Below are 21,230 nucleotides of genomic sequence, written 5' to 3'. Positions count from 1 at the left end.
TAGGGTATATGCTCAATGTGCTTGTGTACTTAACAATGGTTATTGAGGTGATACTCTGCATACTTTCAATGTGTGACACTACTTTTTATAGTTTCGGCCCTTTTTTTGTTTTCTTATTCTTGCGAAATAATATGATTTTATTCAAACATTGTGGGGTGTTGAAATAGTGTTTAAAATTCGTGTCGGTTGGAAGAAATGAGATCGGTGAGATATGGAATATGATACGAATGTAGCTTGGTTAAAATCACATTATTAAATTGTTTAAATTTATTTTGAAGTTCTTGTTTTTATCTTACTTCAAGGGATTACACATTACATCCATACACACTAGAAAAAAAAAAATCATAATAGCTCTTTTCATGTTTCCAACACAATTATCCCATATCAACGTCCAATGAAAAGATGTAAATGTAGATATAAATAAAAGTTAAAATCACAGGCTGTCTGAAAATTAATCCTGGAATCCTACACATTGACCAGGTACGAAAATCATGCCTAATGATATCCATATCAATGAGCAGTCTTCGTTCGAGGTAGTTTAAGAGTTACTCGACACCCTTGCATGCTCTCCAAATATTACGTCTACAATCTCGTACACACTGGACTCCTTGTATATTATTACTTAACTGTTTCGCAAATTTTTTACTGTTTTAAAGCCAGTGCAACATTCCCAAGTGTAACTCTTAAGCAGAAGCTCTACAGAAACCCATAAAACTGCCAAAAATACAACCATGAGACACCTAGGCATTTTAACTCCAATTAGGATATTTTCAAAAATCTAAGAAATACATGACGAAGATATCATACTACTTCATCAGTGCTGCTTTGCAATCGTTCTTGACCACTTGATAGCTTCTTATTGTACAATGGCAGTTCAAGAAGGAACACCAGCTTGAACCAACTTGGAAGCGCTCTATACAATGCTGGAGGTAGAGGTATCAAGGGACTGCGACAAAACAAGGAATCTCACATCAGTGAAAGGAAATAAAGCTAAGATACCACCAGAAATGGTCAACTGGCGACATGTAAGATCGAAATTACTTGATGTACTCCTTAATTAAAAAAACCTGTTACTTTCAGGTCTCGGATATTAACAGCTCATGCACCTTGCGCGAAAAGAAACATCTAATAGGTCGCTCGGCATGGCCTTACCTTGTCCTGTTCTTGTAAGTCCTGTATTGTGGATTGTTTCCATGCTTCTTATCAGCTGACTCCTGGAACGCCCAGGCAAAATTCTTCGATTCAGGATTTCCAGACACATGTGGAGACCAGAAAGTATTCTGCAATTGCTGTAATTGAAACATTATATTTTATTCTCATCATAATGAGGACTTGATAATGGTGATTAACATAGAAATTACCTCAAGCAACGGCATTCCACTCAAGAAAAGCAGAAGTAACGTAATGAAGATAGGACCAGCAATAACTGCCCATTGGCCATTCCTTAAAACTGGCGTGGAGCTTATAAATATGCCCCACCATAGAAGGATCTGCAATAAAGAAATAATTTTGCTTAGATAAAATTGAAAAACAATGCTGAATCCTTGCGTTAAATTCTCTTCAGCAGAGGTCTATATATGTGTAGAATGAAGTCGAAACAAGAGATTTTCAATAAGCACAGTTCTAATGAAGCTCATTGTAAAACCTAAACTTCTGACGACATGTTTAGCATCCATGAACTAGCACTAAACGGAAATGACTATGGTAGAACCGTATAATAACGTATTATTGCAGAGGGGCATCAAGCGTACAAGCTAGACAACAAAAACATGAGTGCAAGACAAACCAAAATGCTCACCTCTCCAAAATAGTTTGGATGTCTTGACCAACCCCAGACGCCAACATCACACCATCTGCCTTTACTGGCAGGATTTTTCTTCAGATTCAACTTTTGCTGATCTGCAACTGTCTCAATAGATAAACCTATAAGCCATAGAATCCAACCCACAATATCCGCCGCTGTAATGTTGGGATTCCTATCACTTCCATTGACAACCGTAACAGGCAAGCTAACGGTCCACACCCAAATTGCCTGACAAAAAACATCCATCATCAATATTTAAGTATGAGGGTTACAGGCAAACGTGCAGAATCAAGGATAGAAAGTTATCTTCCAACAGAGTTTGAGATCCGATACGCATTTATCTTATGCTCTTCAATAGAAAAGGAACATTGACAACGATCCTCCAACAATTGTTATTGTAGTGTAATATAGCTTTTCCGTTAAAGATAAAAATAAAGTATTTCGGTAATCGCACAGCAATCTGGACTAGAACAATTTTACTCATATTCAGTTCTCACAAACCAGCATATTTAATCCGAAACATTTCAAAGGAATAAAATTTTAAAAAGTTGTTCAAACCAGAGGATTCACATCCTTGAGGGAGCAGAAACCTGAGTCAACCAGAATGCAGCGAACTTCAAAAGATTCCCGCGCTTGTCATCAAACCGTTTATCTTCTCCCCATGCTAATATTCTGGATTTATCATCCACGTATTGTTAGTTACTCCTGAATCCATTTATGAGGCTTCTGGAATTAAGAAAGATTTAGATATTTGTTTTTGCTATGCCAACCAGTTAAGATACTACAATCTAGTTCTGATTCTTGACCTTTAGTTCCTAACTCTGAAGTTAGCGAGGAAAGTTCAAAAACTTCGAAAACAATAATCTGCAGTCACAAGCAGACAACTATGATTTCGGAAGATGTTCTTGTACCTGAGAAGCAAGAAGATAGCCAATCGAAATCCCCAAACCACAACAAGGGCTGTGAGCACAATCTGCAATCATGACCAAAAGAATTCATTAAGGACAAGGCTACTCCCCCTGACAATGTAAGTATCAACCTTAAAAGCATGTGAAGAATGAGAAGAAGAGGACATGCCGAGGACTAAAGAATATCCTCTAACTTCCGAAGGGAATTCACCTGTCGAAAGTGCCATGTTTGGTGAAGGACAAACGTAAGCAGTGCTAGTATTACAAAGTTTGTGCCGCCTGTCACATTCGAGGAAAGTATCAGAAGCAACTATAAAACGACTTAATGCGAATCTACATACCAAGGCACTTTCTCCTGCTGTCGAATAGAGAACTAGCGAAATTGCGATCAACACAACAAACGCACTTACCAGCGAAGTCGGTAACCTTGTCGAATTTACAGGTAGCAGCAACAATGAAAAATGCAAACTGGTAGCATATCTGCATTTGTTACACAATAAAAAGAGAAACAGACAGTAGAATATGTGGTCATTCGCATGAAGGATCAAAAATAGCAAGCCCGATTTCGATGCCGCTGTTCAAGCTGCCGACGATGAAAGAAGGCGACAAATAAACAAAAAAACACAATAAATCAAAAATACTCACAGTGACGATTGCAGTGATGGCCAAGTAATTGTCGTCAATTACAAACGCCATGGCAAGGTGCAGTATCCTTCAAAAAAAAATCAAAAATATAAAAACTAACCACCAAGGTCTGGTCCAACGGCCGCACTCAAGATTTCAAAGACTTCCACTCCTTCGGTCACAGAAACTACATCTCCGCTCTGCTCCTCACAGCACTCTTAATCCGCCACAACAACACGTCTCACGTGTTCGCAATCGCTCCTGTGGCAACTACCCCGCGAGGAACGTCGATCCTTCCCAGCAGACGCAATAGAGGTCCAAATGTGCCTCACTCAATCCATTCCAACTCGGCATCACAGATTGTTTGACTGGACTCTCGTTGCCTCGCTCTTGCCTGCAGAGTGTTGGCCGTAGAGACTGCCATGATCAGCGTAATTAGAGCCAGAGACAGGCGATAACAAACTTGCACCTGATCTTAGCGATGGACATGGACGCGGAAGGAGGCGAGCGAGTAGAGTGGCAAAAGAATCTGCCGACGAATACGACGACCAAGGAGCGAAGGCTTTGGTGGAGCTTGCAGAGCCACAAGCATGGAGTCGACGACGGAGGCGGGAGGGAGGGAGGGGGAGGGGGACGGGGAGCCTTCGCCCGGGCTGTGCGCGGGAGAATGGTCCGCCGCGTCCGTCCCACTCTTCCATGTCAGACGCCATGTCAGCTCTCCACGTCGGCGCTTTCCCGTCGTGACAGGCTGGATAGGATTGTCCAGGTGTGGGGTCGCACTCATACTGTAAACCTTTAGAGTCTAAAAATATATTTACGCGTTTTTTTTTTTTTTTTTTTTTTTTTTTCCTTCGTCGTCGGGGTCGTAATTGGATGTTAAATTAATGTTTTATGATTTTTTGAAGTAATTTTATTGACTAAATTTTACTTTGAAGTCGACACATCCACAAATTATAGCCATTTAGGTACGAACAGAAATAATACTTGTTTGGTGTTTTTAATGAAAAGTGAATGTGATTCATAATTTTCTTCCTATGTAGTGATGGTCTCTATGAAAAAAAGCTCAATGTATACATCTTAATACCATGCTTTTGAATAATATTCGAATATTATTCAATTTTTTTTATGAGAACGTGGTGTTAGTGTGTTCTTTTTTTTTTTTTTTTTTTTTTTTTTGTAGTAAAATTTGATATATTCAAAAAATAAAAATAAAAATAAAAATAACTTGAACCATTCTAAACAATGACAATAGTTTTAATAAAATATGCCAGATATTCAAAACTAAAGTTGGTATTAATAACTTTTGAAAATGTGGTTTCAGGAAATGTATCAACATTTCCTTTCCAATCACGTTATGAAAACTTTGGTATTTTCAGCATATATTTTAAATAACATTTTTTGTAACTGTTCATAGTATGATATACAGAATAAATCTATCTCTTTGTTATGAAGCATTAGAGCTATCTACTCATAGTTATTGGGATTTGTAGCATGTATACAAAATAAATCTATCTCATTGCTATTTGAGCAGACATTTTGATTTCAGAAAGAATACAAAATGGATTTTTATTGTTACTTTTGGTTTTTGCTTAATAAATATTCTACAGACTCTAACCAATACCAGGATAGTGTAATTCAAAAAATAATTAATGTTACAATGTTTTTTCCCCATCATATCATAATGTCAGAAAGAAAAAGAGAAAAATGTATTTTTTTAATATTTTTTACCACTTGTTTACATTTTTATTTTTTGTAATTTTTTCTTATCCCCATTTAAATAATCAATTTCCATGTGACTAAATTTTTGGCAAAAAGTAATATAGTAGAATTTTGGAATTGAAATTGTTTCCTTAGTGGCTTCTTCAAACATAGTATCAAAACTCTTGGTTCATTAAATGTGCAATGTCAAATAATTTTGTTTCAAATTGTGTTTTAAGATCTTGGACAAGTAAGTCTTCAAAGTGTATTGCCAAACCTTTTATGATAGATAAAACTACAATACAAGCATCTTTCTACATTTATAAAATTATTTCCATACTCGAATTTATAACTAACTAACTAACTAACTAACTAACTATATAATATAACTAACTAACTATATAATATAACTAACTAACTAACTAACTATATAATATTTTTTATAAAAAAAATCAGTTAATTATTTCTTGGATGTAGCAATATTCATCTTGAAACATTCATAAGAAATATAATATAAAAAAATTAATAAATTAATAAGAACATTTATACTACATGTAAAATAGATAAAAGAGAACTATTGATAGTGTGATACAACCTTTGACACTTATTGATTTGATAAACTAAACTTTGAAAGAACTACCTCTAAAATCTAAAAGTTTGGTTTTAAAAAACAAATCAATGATAATCAAAGAATTTAAAGTTGTGCCAGCAAAAGCATGTCAAAAGCTTGCAAGAAACAATACATTGGCTGATTTTTTTCAAAATGGTCAATTTAGCCTGTATGAAATTTGTGAAGAAATTTTTTTACTAAAAAATACTATCAAAAAGCCCACCAGGTTTAATATAATTAATCATAATACAAATATTCTGAAACTTTAAACTGCACTGAAATAAGTGGACAAGCCACACATCTTTTTATTATGCAATGATTTCTGCAAAGTGGAACAGGTGCTGATCAAAATGAAGAGGTTTCTTTTTATTTATGTGTTTATTGATTAAATTAAGTTAGTCACAAGCCTAAGCATTTCATAAAGCATGACATACTGAAATAATGCTATGTAGTTTAAATTCAATTTTCAATTTTTGACTTCTATAGTTATTAAAATATGCATGGCATAAACATTAAAAAATCATTCATGATGTTAATTTACAACTTATTCCGACTTTTACAGAATTCTGATGCAAATAGATGACTTCCATAATTTATGAATAAAAATAACCAAAACAAATTTTCTGACATTTGAGTTATAAAAAATAATTAAATAAAAATCTCTGTAAGTTCCTTCTTGATTAACCGCATCTCTCCACACACCTCAAAAATACCAAGACTGCAATTCTTTATTTTCCCACAACAAATTGTTCAAATAGTCCATGAGTGAATGTTGGTTAAATCAAACTCCCTATTGGCTAAACACTAAGATTTGCACATCCCCAAACTTCTATTAACAAGGAGATGTTTTCCAAGTGGACGCTAGCAGATTGAGTTAATCCACCATTAGGTGCAGCAACTGCTCTGACATAAATAGTAAGAACAATATGAAAGCCCAATCTCAGTCGAAAGTGTTTTACGAAGATCACTCTAGTTCAAAATCTCTTCCGGAGTAGATACATCACAAGTCTGCACCGCCCAAAAATGATTGGCAACAAAGTTTATGAATCACACTAAGTTGAATAAATTTTCTCATTCAAGTACTTGAGGGAAGGGATAAGAAGAAACTGTGTACAAATATGTGCCTAAGGGTCTAAAGGCCGCTTCTTGGAGGAGCACCGAACATTCACAGATCTAGTTATACAAATCATCGTCATCTGCAGAAGCACCAAATGTTGTAGTTTCTGCAGCATGAGGTGCTCCAGCAGCGGCGGCTGGGCGATCAGCAAATCGAAATTCGGATCCAAACCCACGGGATTGCTGCAAAGTCTGAGCAAATGATTGGTACTTGCGAATGTCAGCATCGCTCACACTGCGGCGAGCAAACTTCATGGATTCCTCGAAGTGGCGTGCTTTAATCTGAGCAGGTTCTTCCACTACATCTTCTTCCATGGCTTCAGGATTCTCTGCCCTCCTCTTTTCCCTCTCAATGTCCTGCAATAAGTCCACAGCGCAGATTTAGAGTATTCACAACAAGATTCACTACTTGTCTGTTCGAAAAGACGCCGAACTTGTGATATGAAATATCAAAATGCTCTGGAATCATGATCATTAATGTTAGGAGCACAGTTATCAAAATTAGATAATTTTGATGTGATTTGGTTAACAAAATATTCCAGATGTTAAATAAAAGAGCACACATGGAGATAGAGGAACTAACCTTCTCAATATCTTCACGAATAGCGTACTTGGAAGCACGTTGACAAATTTCAGTAATATCTGCACCACTGAAACCTTGAGTGAACTTCGCTAGGGCCTGCAAATCCACCTCCTTGGCTACAGGTGACTTCCTCAAAGTAGCCTGGAAGATTCTCAAACGAGAAGCTTCATCTGGTAGGGGAATATAAATAAGTTGATCCAGACGCCCAGGCCTGAGGAGTGCAGAATCTATAATATCAGGCCTGTTAGTCGCACCAATAATAAATACAGTCTTTTTTGCGTTCATTCCATCCATCTCAGTAAGCAGCTGATTCAAGACACGATCAGCAGCTCCACCAGCATCACCTTGACTGCTACCACGCTGTACAAGCCATCACAAGCAGTACACGAAGTCAATTTCCAGAAAATGGTAAATAACTTAATATATGGGCCTAGAAGTTCAGTAGTTTGAAATGTAAAGTTCCTCTGAAACAAATGACACAAACGTTCATGAACCTAAGCAAACAAAACCCAACTACATAATATAACAGTTGTAATCTGGTGCAAAATACTTAAGTTCTGCAAAGAGGATGCGTTGTGGTGTGACCTGATTGGCAATCGAGTCTAGCTCATCAAAGAAGAGGACACAAGGGGCCGACTGGCGAGCCTTGTCAAACACATCGCGTACGTTTGCTTCACTCTCACCAAACCACATGGTCAATAGTTCTGGCCCCTTTACACTGATGAAATTTGCTTGACATTCATTGGCGATTGCCTTGGCGAGAAGAGTCTTTCCACATCCAGGTGGACCATAGAACAACACACCCTTTGATGGGGACATTCCAAATTTCTCAAATTTCTCCGGATGCTCCACTGGATATTGCACAGTCTGCCAAACCATTACAATCGAACCGTGAATCGAAACTGCTTCGAAAGAGTACGACCATTCGACTGTGCAGTGCCAGATCTAGCACATGTTACATTGTAAGGAGTGAAAACTGAGTTGAAATATGTGACTGATAAAATACCTCTTGAAGCTCCCGCTTAACATTCTCCAGGCCTCCAATGTCGGCCCAGGTAGTATTGGGCACCTCCACCACAGTTTCCCGAAGAGCAGAGGGGTTACTGATGCCAAGAGCGGTCTGGAAATGCTCATTAGTTACAGCCATAGAATTAAGCACTTCTGCATCAATGGTGTCATCTTCCAAATCTATCACATCCATCTTCTCACGAATACACTGAAGCGCTGCTTCGGTACATAATGCAGCTAAATCAGCACCGACAAACCCATGAGTATCATGGGCAATACTCTCCAGATTTGCCTGCATTCCATAAAAGGCAGCTGTGAGGAATCATTCGAATCATGATAATGTAGCATAAAAAAATAAAAATAAAAATAAAAAAAAGAGAGAGAACAAACAAGAATATAATAACCTTAGAAAAGGTAATAAAACGTGAAGTTTACATTATCTGCAAGCTTCATGTTCTTAGTATGAATACGAACAACTTCCAACCGACCAACTTCATCTGGAACACCAATATCAATTTCACGATCAAAACGGCCAAAGCGACGAAGTGCTGGGTCAATACTGTTCGGACGATTGGTAGCACCCATCACGATAACATGGGCACGGGACTTCAATCCATCCATAAGAGTCAACAACTGAGATACAATTCGCCTTTCCACCTCTCCTTGAGTCTTCTCCCTGTAAAAGAACTCCACAAAAGTTATTTAAAATTTAAAAATAAAATAAACACATGCTTGTGATATTTTACTTAATCAGATTACATGCGCGACCTGTCGGGTGCACAAACTGAAGCATACGAACAAAATATCACTACGGCGAGAATGTTGTTCACCAATTTCTCAATAAAAATAACCCAAAAACAAACTTCGGACTCCATAAAGGCTAGGGCAGAAAACCAATACCTCTTCGGTGCAATAGAGTCGATTTCATCAATAAAAATAATGGATGGTGCATTTTTCTCTGCCTCCTCAAAAGCCTTTCTCAAATTACTCTCGCTCTCACCCGCTAACTTTGACATAATTTCTGGACCATTTATCAGGAAAAAGAAAGCTCCAGTTTCGTTGGCTACAGCTCTGGCAATCAATGTCTTCCCTGAACCAGGAGGACCAAATAACAAGATACCCTTGGGAGGCTTTACTCCAATCGACTTAAAGAGTTGAGGATGCCTCAGAGGCAACTCCACGAGTTCACGGATTTGTGCCATCTGCTTGCGAACTCCACCCACATCATCATACCCAACTTCGTCTAGTCTTTCCTCGTCCTCACGCCTGCATTCATGGACGACAGCTCAATAAATCTCAAGAAACTTTAAAACAGTGATAAAGCTCAACATACCCATGCGAAAACCAATTTTTAATCGAATACTTCGACATACCGTAAAATAATTCTTCGAGAATATCCTACATTATCAAGCTATGTCATCACCACTTCCATCAACGCAAATAATAACTGACCTCAAAGGTTCGCCCTCGCAGAAAATTTCAGTATCAGGGGCAACAATGCAATACTCTACAGGATCTGTTTCCACAACTTTAAACTCCACGCTCCTCATGCCTCCCCGCACCAGGAACAAATCACCTTTGCGAACTGGTCTGTAAGCTTCCAAGAAGTATGCTGCAGCAACACATGTTTTATGAGCACCCAAACTCTTTAACAATCCGTCCAGTTTTATTTGTAGTCACGATCTTAAATATGAGGAAATGGTCCAGGGTAGAAACAGAACTTTAGAATGCGAACGCACCCTCGAGCAAACAACAACCAAGAGTGAAAAAAAAGTACTCACGCTTTAAGTAAGCGTCAAAAAGGTTTCCAGTAACTCCTTCGATCGAGTCATCAAATGGAAGGACATGGATTTGTTTTCCATATTTAACATCAGCGCATTGGTGAACTGACACAACGTCTCCTAGGCGCACCCGAAGATTGGCCCTTACCACCTTGTTCATTCGTATTTTAGGTTCATCACAAGTGTCATCAGCCAACACAATACACACAGTGTCCTTGCGTTTCTTACCCTGTGATAAACAACAAGACGTAGAGGTTTAGTTGTTAAAACATTCACTAGAGAAAATCACATGACAGATGACGGTTTCCAGTGTAGAATCCCAAAATTTCTGACAAACAACAGATAGTCAAAAAACACGAGACATGAACCATTCAGGCAGAGCCATGACAAAGAGTGCTGAGATGAACCTTAATCAGTACAGTGTCTCCACGAAAAAGCTGCAACTTTTCCATAGTTTCCATGTTTAGTGCTACCACGGAATTATCATCGTTCACAGCCTCGTCAACAACCAAGCGGTTAGGAGCCTTCTTACGCTCAAGAATAGCAGTAGAAAAATCTTTCTTTGCAACTGGCTTGCTGAATTGCCAAAACAAAGACAAACATTCATTAACTGTGTCAAAACTTACGCAGGCCACCCCGAAATAGTTAGCTGGAATCCTTGCAACGCCCTTAGGACTGGCGTACACAAGATTCAAAATTGAATTTCCTTACATAATAGAAGTTACAAGAATTCGACCATAGTGATGCCTAAGGACATGAGACTGTGCACAATTCCCTTACACAAAAAAGAAAACACTCTAAGCTCGAGCGCAAGAACGACAGTAAAAGGAGAAAGTCGATTACATCCACGCCAATGAGGCATGTTGCCGGCACCTTTTGTGCTAATTACTCTACCATTGCACGAAGCTCATGCTTCGCAATGCATGAAGGAATCAACGACGTTTCACTTCCATAGAGCAACTACCCTGAGCTTGTCAATCGGAGCTCAAACTCAAAGAAACGACAAATCTCCCTAATCCGTCGTACTCTCCGACGCACATTAGTACAACGGGACAACAAGTTGCTACCCATGGTCAATCGGAAAGAAAACCCTAGCTGGCTTGACAATCATCTCCAATTTCCTCATCATATCCAAAACAAGCAATCAAACCTAACTAAGTACGTCAAAGAGCAGAAAAAAACACCAATTCCGCGTCCAACCACATCAAACATCGTCACCTATTCAAACCCTATCCATCCGAATAACTATCCTGGCAACTGATCTAACACCGAAACTAACGCAACCGGCCGCGCTATCAATTAACCATTATAGTCTCAGCAAACAAGGTGCGAGATCGTAACGGATCCGAAGATTCGCCGGGGTGTGAAGCCGCGGGAGTCGCCATGTTCAATCCGCAATCCTTCCTTCCTTCCTTCCACTGCCGATCTCACTCTCTCCTTGGAGAAACAACCGATTCCAATGCGGTTTTCCTCCACAGTCAAAGGGAGTGCCAGAAGCTTCTCCGCTCGCAATGCGAATCAGGGCACAAGCACTGCTAAATATCAGCGGAAGCGGTGCGAATTGACGGCGAGACCCTTCGAATCGAAGCAAACGTGAGGTTTCAGGAACACATAGCCAAGACGAAGACGAAGTTGGCGAAACGGGTGCTCTTCAGAAGCTCCTGCTCTCACGTTCCACGTTTACTTTCTCGCTTTCCGCTTTTACGGTTCCTTTTTGGGCGTGGAGCGAAATTGCCTGCTCGCCGCGATCGTCTCGATTTCCACATGAGGGGATGTCTTAAAATGCTGACGTGTCAATTTGGCGGTAATACATTGGATGACGTCAGAGTATTTTGTCGGTATAGACTGTAATAAAGTTGCTGTCAAAGTTAAAGTAAAGTTGACAGAAAGGAGAAAAGTGAAGGGCGGAGAAGCCCTGCACTTTGTTCGTCATAGCGAGGTGGTATATTTCTCTAACAGTTAGTTATTATTATTAAACAATCAGATGGTGTGGTTTTAAATTGTTCATTTTCTATTTGAAATTAATTTTTACTGAATTTTTATCTATAAATTCAAAAAAATATATATTTGATAATGTAAATAACAATTATAAACTTATTTTTTATTTCATGAGAAAATTTTATTAAAATAATTCTATGTCGATTTTCTGAAGTTTTTTGATTCTTAAAATGAAAATATTTAAAAAATAAAATAAAAATAAATAACACTTTAATGCTTCTAACACCTTAAAAAGGTCACTTTACATTCTAAAAGTGCCAAAACATTATATTCTAGAAGTGCCAAAAAATATATTTGTAAATTTTATAAAAAAAAATGTTATTTTAAAAAAATTATAATCATATATATATATATATATATATATATATAATGTGTGTTTAATTTAACAGGAAATAAACTTGATTGTAAATTATACTCGAATAATAATAAAGTAGCCACTATTTAGAGGCCATTATTTTTTTCTCATGTATGTATGCATATGTATATATATATATATATATATATATATGCATTTGTTCTAATTATGAAGTCATATTCTTCATATTCGTAATGAATTATTAATTTTTATATTAAATTTTTGAAAGGTGTTTAAAATATGTTTACTATTCATTTTTAGGACTCTTTATGTGGAATTGCTTTAAAGTCTTCCAAAGCACATCATAACAACTTTTTAAGCATAAGAGAATATATTTGTTACTACATTCTTCATTACCCTATAAAGTTGCTCAAAAAAGATGATTTATGGTCTCAAAACACATCTAGGCAACATAAATAAATTTTAAAAATTATAATTTGACTTAAATAGCAAAAGACTTTATAACTTGGTAGTCTAGCATAAATGCACCTTTGAGACACATCAATGGCATCTTTGTATTGCATATAATTTAATTACACATGAAATATTATTTAGCTTCTAAAAGTTGCAGAAAATAAAGTAACTTCTTCATATAATGTCTTTTACATGATATGCCAAATTTTCATTATTGTCTTTCTGAATCATTTGAATAAGTTCATGTTAAGTTTATATACATATATATATATATATATATATATATATATACATATATATACATATACATATAAGACCAATTGTGTGGTCTCAGAAAATCCCTTAATTTTTTTGTTTTGAAATTTAAAATCAAACAAAATAACTTAATAATAAAATATTTTTGAAACATGTACAATGATTTGATTTTGTAAAAAGTATAAACTTAAGAAAAGCTGAAATTGTTGTAAATGACATAAATTTTGTTGTACATTGATCTCTTTTGATACACATGAAATTAAAGTTATGTGTTTGAGACATAAAATAGTAGTGTTTCAATTACAATTTGTATAACATTAAAATTACCATATTTAAATTAACACAGATATGTTATAAAATTGATTAATATTTTTTGCTTGAAAAATTAAAACTATGTAAGCTACAGTAAATTTTATACATACTGAGAATATTAACACAAACCTGAAGGATATGGGAGAGAAAAATATTTAAGACACACATCTATGAAATACATCTCAAATTGATTTGCCCAGTGACATTATTTCCAGAATAAGACTGTATTAAACTTTCAAATTCTCTACAGTTTTATGTTAGTTTGTCATTTTCGATAATCTTAGTCTATATATTTATATGAAATTAAAATTGCAAGTTGAATTTTTGTATGTAGACTAAGTTGACTCTTTGAGTAATTCTACACTTTTTGCAAATCACGATTGTATCTCACAGTTATCTTTTGAAATATGTGTAAAAGATTTTTTTATGGTTTTTTGTTTTCCAATATCAATTCATATATTTAATATGATTGATTTTGTATTTTTCTTTATGGAAATATCATTATTGAAAAGTGTATTTTCGAATATTTTTATGAATTATCAGTCATAATCTCATTTGTTTATGGGTTTTTATTTTAATTTTATTTCTTGTTTTTTCAATTAAAATCTGGGATACAATCTTTCTAAATCGAAGACTTTATTGTTTGCTCCAACTTTTCATTGCTTTAAACCTTGCAGGTATATATTAATCTGATTGAGTAAAACTCCAACAAAAAATTGTTACAAAAGTAAAGTACATTGAAAATTTGGAAAATTTGAACTTTATAATTACTATTTAAATTTTATTATTTTATATACAAATTTTATTGTTAAGAATATCAAACTATATTTTTGTTAGACTTGTTTGTTTCTATTTTATTTTGTATAACCCTCACAATTCATAACTGTTGTGTTACCATAGCCTTGTGTAAACATTGAGTAATCATAAAATACTCACAAATATCCAACTTTCAAATTCCATTATTTATTTCACTCAACTATTCAACATTCTTCAATTATTTCATATTTCCCATTATTCAATTATTTTCGGTTGTATTAAAACTTCAACTGCTTCAACACAACAATTGTAAAACAAGATTAAACCACAACATGTATTTTACAGTACAAATCTTCTGAAAATCTTTCTTTTCATCTCTACTCTTCTAACCAACCAAAGAAAAGCCATTAAAACAACGCACTCTCTACCGAGCAAAATCCTACATTATGGATGATTATGAGCAGAATAGGGGATTACAAAAAGCCTCGTGATCAACACTCTAAACCCACCTCCAAACAACGCCATTGCCATTTGCAGTCGCCTGACACGCCCCAAACCCTAAAATTCAAAACCCTAAATCACTGGAGTATTGCAGTGTGAGAAGATGGCTAAGGCTAGGGGAATTGGTTCGAAGCTACCGATGGCGGTCTCGATCATGCAGCTCCTGCACATCCACGCGACGGAGCGCAACTGTACAAACACGAACACACGAACACGGCATTGCGCAGGCAATAATAAGACAAAAAGAGAGGGGATGGGCGAGACATCAAGTTGCGAGAGAGGGGCAGGGTGGAGGGCGAGCGGGCCCCACAACTCGCAACGGATCTGCAATGTCCATCGCCAACCGCATCACACGGACATCGCAAGCGGACAGAATCCGGATCGCGCCTTAACCGGCTGGATTTAAGAACTAAAAGGTGTCTTTTGTCGTTTCACTTATCTGCCTCGCGGTCGCGGGAAAAGGTGAGGGATTCCGAGGAGTCAGTGAGACAGCACCGGACTCGATCCTTATCCGTGGATTTGGCGAGCCGCAGAATCTCCACACACGCTTGCGTCCTTTATTCCTTCGCTCCTCAGCCCAACTTGCAGCTTGGGCACAGGATCCTAACGCGGAGCTTTGTTTTGGTAAGCTGTATGCCTCCTGTCTTCTTTGAGTTGCTACTATAACACAGCTGCCTCTACCTATTTGTGAATGGAGTTGTGGGATCAATGCAGAAGCCTGCGCAGAAGGAGAGTTCTTTCATTACTCCGCAATAAATTTTATGAGAAGAAGTTTGGGTATAGTTCAGTGCGTTGAGCAGAACCAAGTTAGAGCCTGGTTTTCTGATCTCGCCAATAGATGAGCCAGTTGACGAAGTTGGGGCTGGAACGTATTGATTCTTCAATTTGAAGTCGGGGTTTCGATTTTCGAGGGTAGAGGTTGCATTGTGCAGTTGTAGGTTGTAGGTTATAAAGTGCGCGAGATTGTTACGTATTTGTGTCGCCATTCTGTAGAGTTCAGTCTACTTACTGAGGTTAGAACAATGGTAGAGAAAGCAGCTTCGTTGCCAATGTATGGCAAGCGAGGTGGCAACCTCCTTGCTCCTCTCAAGAAGAGCTCCTCTTGCATAGCCAAGAAATCTTCGTCGACACCTGACAAATCTGCTTGTGAAAACAGAGCGTACAAGGGCGTTCGGCTGCGGACGTGGGGGAAATGGGTGTCGGAAATCAGAGAACCTAACAAGCGATCTCGCATATGGCTAGGTTCTTTCCCCACCGCAGAAATGGCGGCGAAAGCTTACGATGCCGCGGTGGTGTGCTTGAGAGGTCGATCAGCCACATTAAACTTTCCAGATTGTCCTCCGCCATTGATTCCTCAGTCAAGAACTCCGCGAGACGTCCAAGCCGCTGCTGCAGCCGCTGCGGCGGCATGCGCACCCCCCGCCTTCGCCGACGACAAGCACCCACCGATGGCCACCGTCACATTTGAGAGCAGCAAATTAGCCCATCCCAGCCTCAGCTCTTCCTCCGACGATGAATCGCAGGAATCTGACGACGCTTATGACGGTGAAGACGCTGCTCCTGCGCTGATGAGCCCAACCACTCACATGGAAATCGCACCCGTGGAAATGTGGGTGAACACCGAATTCGGCGAAACGAAATCAGCACACGACGAGTTCGAATTCCTGGCAGAATTCATGTTGGATTCCGAGCCCCCCATGCTGGAGATCCCGTCAATTGTTGCGGAAGACGAAGTCATTTACGAGCCTTTTCTGTGGTCTTACTCTTGAATTGTTCTTCAAATTTCGACGCGTAAACTCAATGACAATCGCAGTAGAGATGCTCCACGACCGAGGGCTCGCCTGAGTCACTAATCGCAGCAGAAATCCTCAAGGAATTCTCGAATCCACTATACAGAATCGTCTGTGAAGCATTCGGAAGCTCGCCCATCGGCTCACACCAACGAGGACCCTAAACGCCGAGGGAACAAGAGGACTCGTTCACACCGGACTCACCCAATCGAGATCAGAATTATCTGGATTGTGTGTGTGAACGCACTGCGGGAGGGGATCGAACGCCACAACACACGTGGAGGGTTCGGGACCACTCGAACGGACCCCCTCTTGCTGACATGGCGAGGTTGGCCACGTGTCTGGTCATATTTGGCGCCGAACCTAGCACTGGCCACGTCGGATTGAGGCCCATATCTACGTGGAAATCGCATTTTGGGGTCGTTGAAGATACGGCAATTAGTATGGGTCGCTCCAATTTGTAACTAAATGAGGTTTTATTTTAAACGAAACATTTGTTTCTAGGTGATGTTATATGAATAGTTTGGAGTGGTTACATGGGTTATGAGTTGGATACTACGAATTAGCATTAAAAATACATTAGGAAATGGAATTCAAACATGGGGGATTTTCCAAGTGTATTTGGAAAATCAATCCCCCATGTGTGTGTGTGTGTGCATATATGTATGGTAGTTTTATAGAGAATTATTATGTTTTGTGTAACAAACGACAACATGATGTTCAAAAAAGTAACAAGGGCTGCAAGCATGGAGATGTGATTAAATTTAGAAATAATTATTTACATAGGTACCAAATTTTGTGTGTGTGATTACATATATGTATATATATATATATATATATATACATACTAGTTATCATGAAATCAAATAATGCATGTGAGAAGCATGACTCCATTTTAAGTAAATATATCTTAAGTAATTGCTGTGCCAAATACCACTTGGATCAAGGTTTGTGATATGTCTCATAACAAATGTATGTTCTAATTATCAAAATTAATATATTTATTAAATTATCAAAATTATCAAAATTAATACATTTATTAAACAAAATTATCAAAATATTTATATGATAATTATCAAATGTATATTTATCATAATTTTGTATATTTCATAATTATCAAATGTATATTTTACAAAATTACATATATATTCTAATCAAATGAATATTTTACATTGATACAAAATGTATGTTCTAATTATCAAATGTATATTTATATGATAATTATCAAATGTATATTTGATAATTATGAAATGTATATTTATCATAATCAAATGTACATTTTACAAAATTATCAAATATACATTTGATAATTATCAAATAATTAGAACATACATTTTATATGAATAATTTTGTACATTTGATAATTAGAACATACATTTTTTAAAAATTTGTTTCATTTGTTTTATTTTGTTTTGTTTCTGTTTTAAGTTACACCCTGAATAAATGGCAGACTTATAAACAATGGTTACAACATAACAAGAATAAATGAAAAGAAAAGAATCACAAATTATGTATGTTTTGTATTAATGATATACATTCAAATAAAAGTTTTTTTTATTGAATGATGCATTCCTTATAGATGAATGGAAAGTTTCAAAAACAAAAAATCCAATTATTTTAATTTTTATCTTTACATAGGTCAGAGCTTAAGTACATGATGAGCATTATTTTAAGTCTCACTTTTTATGATTGTAGTCAAGAAGTGATTGCAATCAATTTTTATGTGATTAGGTTTACAGGAATCATGTTTCAATACTATGTTAAAAATAATGTAAATAAAAAGTACATATTATTTTTAATATTTTATATTTTTACTACTCTATTCAAAAATTACCAAATAAATGAATATTTTTATTTTATTTTATTTTAAATGTCAATTATAATTGTGGCATAACTTTAATTTATATCTTATTTATAATTCTTTACAAACATTACATGATACCAAAATAGAATATTGATATAAATCATAGCTTTTTTTAATATTACAAATAAATAATTAAATTTATTATTATCAATTAGGATACTTATTGTTGTTTTCAAATTAGCTATTTCATTTCACACACACATGTACATGCATGTATTACAAGAGCAAAGTGTACTTTGGGCGAGGACTTAATTGTAGTTTTTATTTTTTTATTTTAATTTTTTTTATCCATATATAAAATTTAAATAATGTAGATTTATTTTATTTTATTTTATTTATTTTTTATATGCCTATCCATATTAAAAAAAGAGGGAGGAAGAATTGATGAGCCAAAATATAAATTCTTGATAATAAAATTCATCATCAAACTTCAAATCTCAAAATATGTATTCAATTGTTTAACTACAAATACCAACTTCTACCATTAATAACAATTGATGTTGTCAATTTCACAGTATCTATATTAAAATATATTTTATATTGTATTGTAGATGGGATAATCTTTCTAGAGGACTTTGTAGTGAAGTTGTGGATGTCCGTTGCCACAGTGAAAGTAGAAATACTCCAAAATGTTGTCCACTTCATATACTTATTGGTCATCAATCACAACTAGTGGTAGTTGGTGTCAGTTTGAAAAGCACCTTGGCTTGGTATAAAATTCCTTGAATTACAAAACATAGAAGAACAGATACACCTGAATATGTGGTAGAAGGTCAAGGAGGTATGCAACATCAAAAATCACTACAAAAATGCGAAAAGGTCCAAGCCACCCAAGTGCCAAATTTCGAATTTAGATTGATATAGCAAGTAGAAAGTTAGCATTGGAGAATAACACATGGTTACCTTTTCAAAAAATCTTGTATTACAAATGGTTATTTATATACTTCTTTTGTAAATTCTATACAGTAAAGGAGCAATGTTGTGTCTCTTGCAAGGTCATTATATGCTGTTGTATAAATTCTTCATTGTTGGGTTCTTGGTATGAATAAGACAATGAAGAGTTGTTGGCATAATTGCATGTTGATCAATATTAAAGAAAAATGGTGAATGACTATTATTTGTTTGAATATTATTATTATAAGCAAACTCCAAGGAGATCAAATATTCATCCTAGTTATTATGATGAACTCCCACAAATGCTCATACCATATTCTCTAAGGTCCAATTTGCACTCTCCATTTGTTCATTTGTTTGAGGATAGAAGATCATGGACATGACAAGTTGTATGCCTAATAGCTTGAACAAAGCCTACCAAAAACTTCATGTGAAGTGTAAATTTTGATATGAAACAATGACATGACATAATCTATGGTGACAAAAGACAATATCAAAGAAGACTTAGGTAAGTGCTAGGGCATCAATAATAAAGCACAATGCAGCCAAATGAAGTTGTTTCAAGACAGCAACCGCAGTGTGATTGTAAAGCATCTACAACAAATACATATTAAGATCCATATTCACGTATTTCCAACATACCATATATAGTAGAATTGGCTGCAATAGTCCAAGAAATGATGTATTGCATACTTTATTACATTGACATGACTCGCATGAGCATATAAAAGCTTGAACATTACAATCTTATGTCAAAGACAAGAACATGATAAAGACAAATAACAAATGAGACTTCTTTCAAAGAAAGATGACAAAATAGAATTAACTTGATATATATATTAAGAAAGAAACTGGAATGGCTATTACCAAAAGCCAAAAAAACTAGAGACCCTTGAAACTAAACTGGAAGTAAGAAAGGAGTTGACAAGAATGAAGAAGGCTTCACTCTTATCTCTATATATACTATCTAAATAGGGACTACGTGGCCACATTCTATAAGACCTCTAATATGTGTTGACTTTGTATGACATATGCTTTGATTTACAAGACAAGTTTTTCTACGTGTGGGCCACATAGTTAGTTTGGTTTTCAAGTTAACAACATATGTAACACATGGCCAACTTGTTGACCACGTTTCTAATCCAAAAGCCAATTAAAGACACCTATAAAGTCAAAGCAACATCTATGAAACTTCTAGAAAGCTTCCATACCAAATACTATAGAATTAATTTACTTTTACCTACTTTTATTTATTTCTACCTATTTATACATGTAATTATTGGCTTACATGTGTATGTGTGTGACATTACCCCCCCTCTAGGAACGAATTCTACGAAGAGCAATAATCATATGTTGAGGAAATCTATGATGCGACAAATTGTATTCGCCACATACTCTGATCTTTGTTCTCTTTGAAGATGATTGATAGTGCCTCTCAACCATCGGTAGTGTCTCATACCAAGGTGGGAAGACCACCCAATTATTTGATCATTGTTGATGCCTTTATAACTTCCTTCAAATAAAACATTTGGAACACCATCAGGAGATGTTCCTATCTCTACTAAAATCACCAAACATTGGAAGTCTCTTCCACGATGTGATACCAAACGCGTTGTATTTCACCATCTATTTGAGGAAGCATATATCATTCTTGAAGGTCTTCATCTCGATTGCATCATCTTGAAGGTTGTGACAATCCTAATATCTTGTTTGACATGTTAGCAAACAAAGGCTCTTGAGTCGAATCTGTTGGTTGTTGGTTCTCCATCTCCTAAGCATCACAACTACAAAGAAGCTTCAAAGAAGGATTGAAAGTAGAATGTTATCTTGCCTAGATCTTATTTTTTTTATAAAGAATATTTTCATCTTGATTTTGGTGGATGTCGACGATAAAAAGCCTTCACCACCTTTGCTGTATTTGCAAGATTCTTTACGGGCTTCCATGTGCGTTCACAAATA

At 36.2% G+C, this 21,230-nt stretch overlaps 3 protein-coding genes and 1 long non-coding RNA gene across 5 annotated transcripts; 2 read left to right on the top strand and 2 right to left on the bottom strand.

Annotated features, from left to right (window-relative positions):
- Positions 1–390: 390 nt before the first annotated feature.
- On the bottom strand, positions 391–3,516 carry LOC112290779 (uncharacterized). Its single transcript, XM_024537453.3, has 9 exons — positions 3,358–3,516; positions 3,123–3,192; positions 2,924–2,991; positions 2,716–2,777; positions 2,395–2,476; positions 1,799–2,032; positions 1,362–1,490; positions 1,153–1,214; positions 391–946 (listed from the first exon to the last, which is right to left on the bottom strand). The coding sequence occupies exons 1-9, from the start codon at positions 3,406–3,408 to the stop codon at positions 802–804; spliced, it is 903 nt and encodes a 300-aa protein (XP_024393221.1). The 5' UTR covers positions 3,409–3,516; the 3' UTR covers positions 391–801.
- On the top strand, positions 888–1,427 carry LOC149987900 (uncharacterized). The gene is made up of 2 exons (XR_016505962.1): positions 888–1,025; positions 1,228–1,427. It is a non-coding gene; the product is annotated as an uncharacterized LOC149987900 (long non-coding RNA).
- Positions 3,517–6,352: 2,836 nt separating the features above from the next.
- Positions 6,353–11,743, bottom strand: LOC112290658 (cell division control protein 48 homolog A). The gene is made up of 10 exons (XM_024537188.3): positions 11,474–11,743; positions 10,540–10,708; positions 10,133–10,361; positions 9,804–9,963; positions 9,252–9,617; positions 8,787–9,027; positions 8,350–8,643; positions 7,929–8,210; positions 7,344–7,703; positions 6,353–7,117 (listed from the first exon to the last, which is right to left on the bottom strand). Exons 1-10 carry the CDS (start codon positions 11,515–11,517, stop codon positions 6,818–6,820), a joined length of 2,445 nt encoding a protein of 814 aa, XP_024392956.1. The 5' UTR covers positions 11,518–11,743; the 3' UTR covers positions 6,353–6,817.
- Positions 11,744–15,004: 3,261 nt separating this feature from the next.
- On the top strand, positions 15,005–17,250 carry LOC112290288 (uncharacterized). Of its 2 annotated transcripts, XM_090255175.1 has the most exons (2): positions 15,005–15,347; positions 15,880–17,250. In XM_090255175.1, the coding sequence occupies exon 2, from the start codon at positions 15,986–15,988 to the stop codon at positions 16,490–16,492; it is 507 nt and encodes a 168-aa protein (XP_090111301.1). In that variant the 5' UTR covers positions 15,005–15,347; positions 15,880–15,985; the 3' UTR covers positions 16,493–17,250. The 2 variants fall into 2 exon arrangements, with proteins under 2 accessions (XP_090111301.1, XP_024392192.1); XM_024536424.3 differs by lacking the exon at positions 15,005–15,347 and having other exon boundaries at positions 15,356–17,250.
- The last annotated feature ends 3,980 nt before the right edge of the window (positions 17,251–21,230 follow it).

Source organism: Physcomitrium patens, chromosome 13, assembly GCF_059467195.1.
Source record: "Physcomitrium patens ecotype Gransden chromosome 13, ASM5946719v1, whole genome shotgun sequence".
Lineage (NCBI taxonomy): Eukaryota > Viridiplantae > Streptophyta > Bryopsida > Funariales > Funariaceae > Physcomitrium > Physcomitrium patens.
This window is presented reverse-complemented; position numbering and strand designations above follow the sequence as displayed.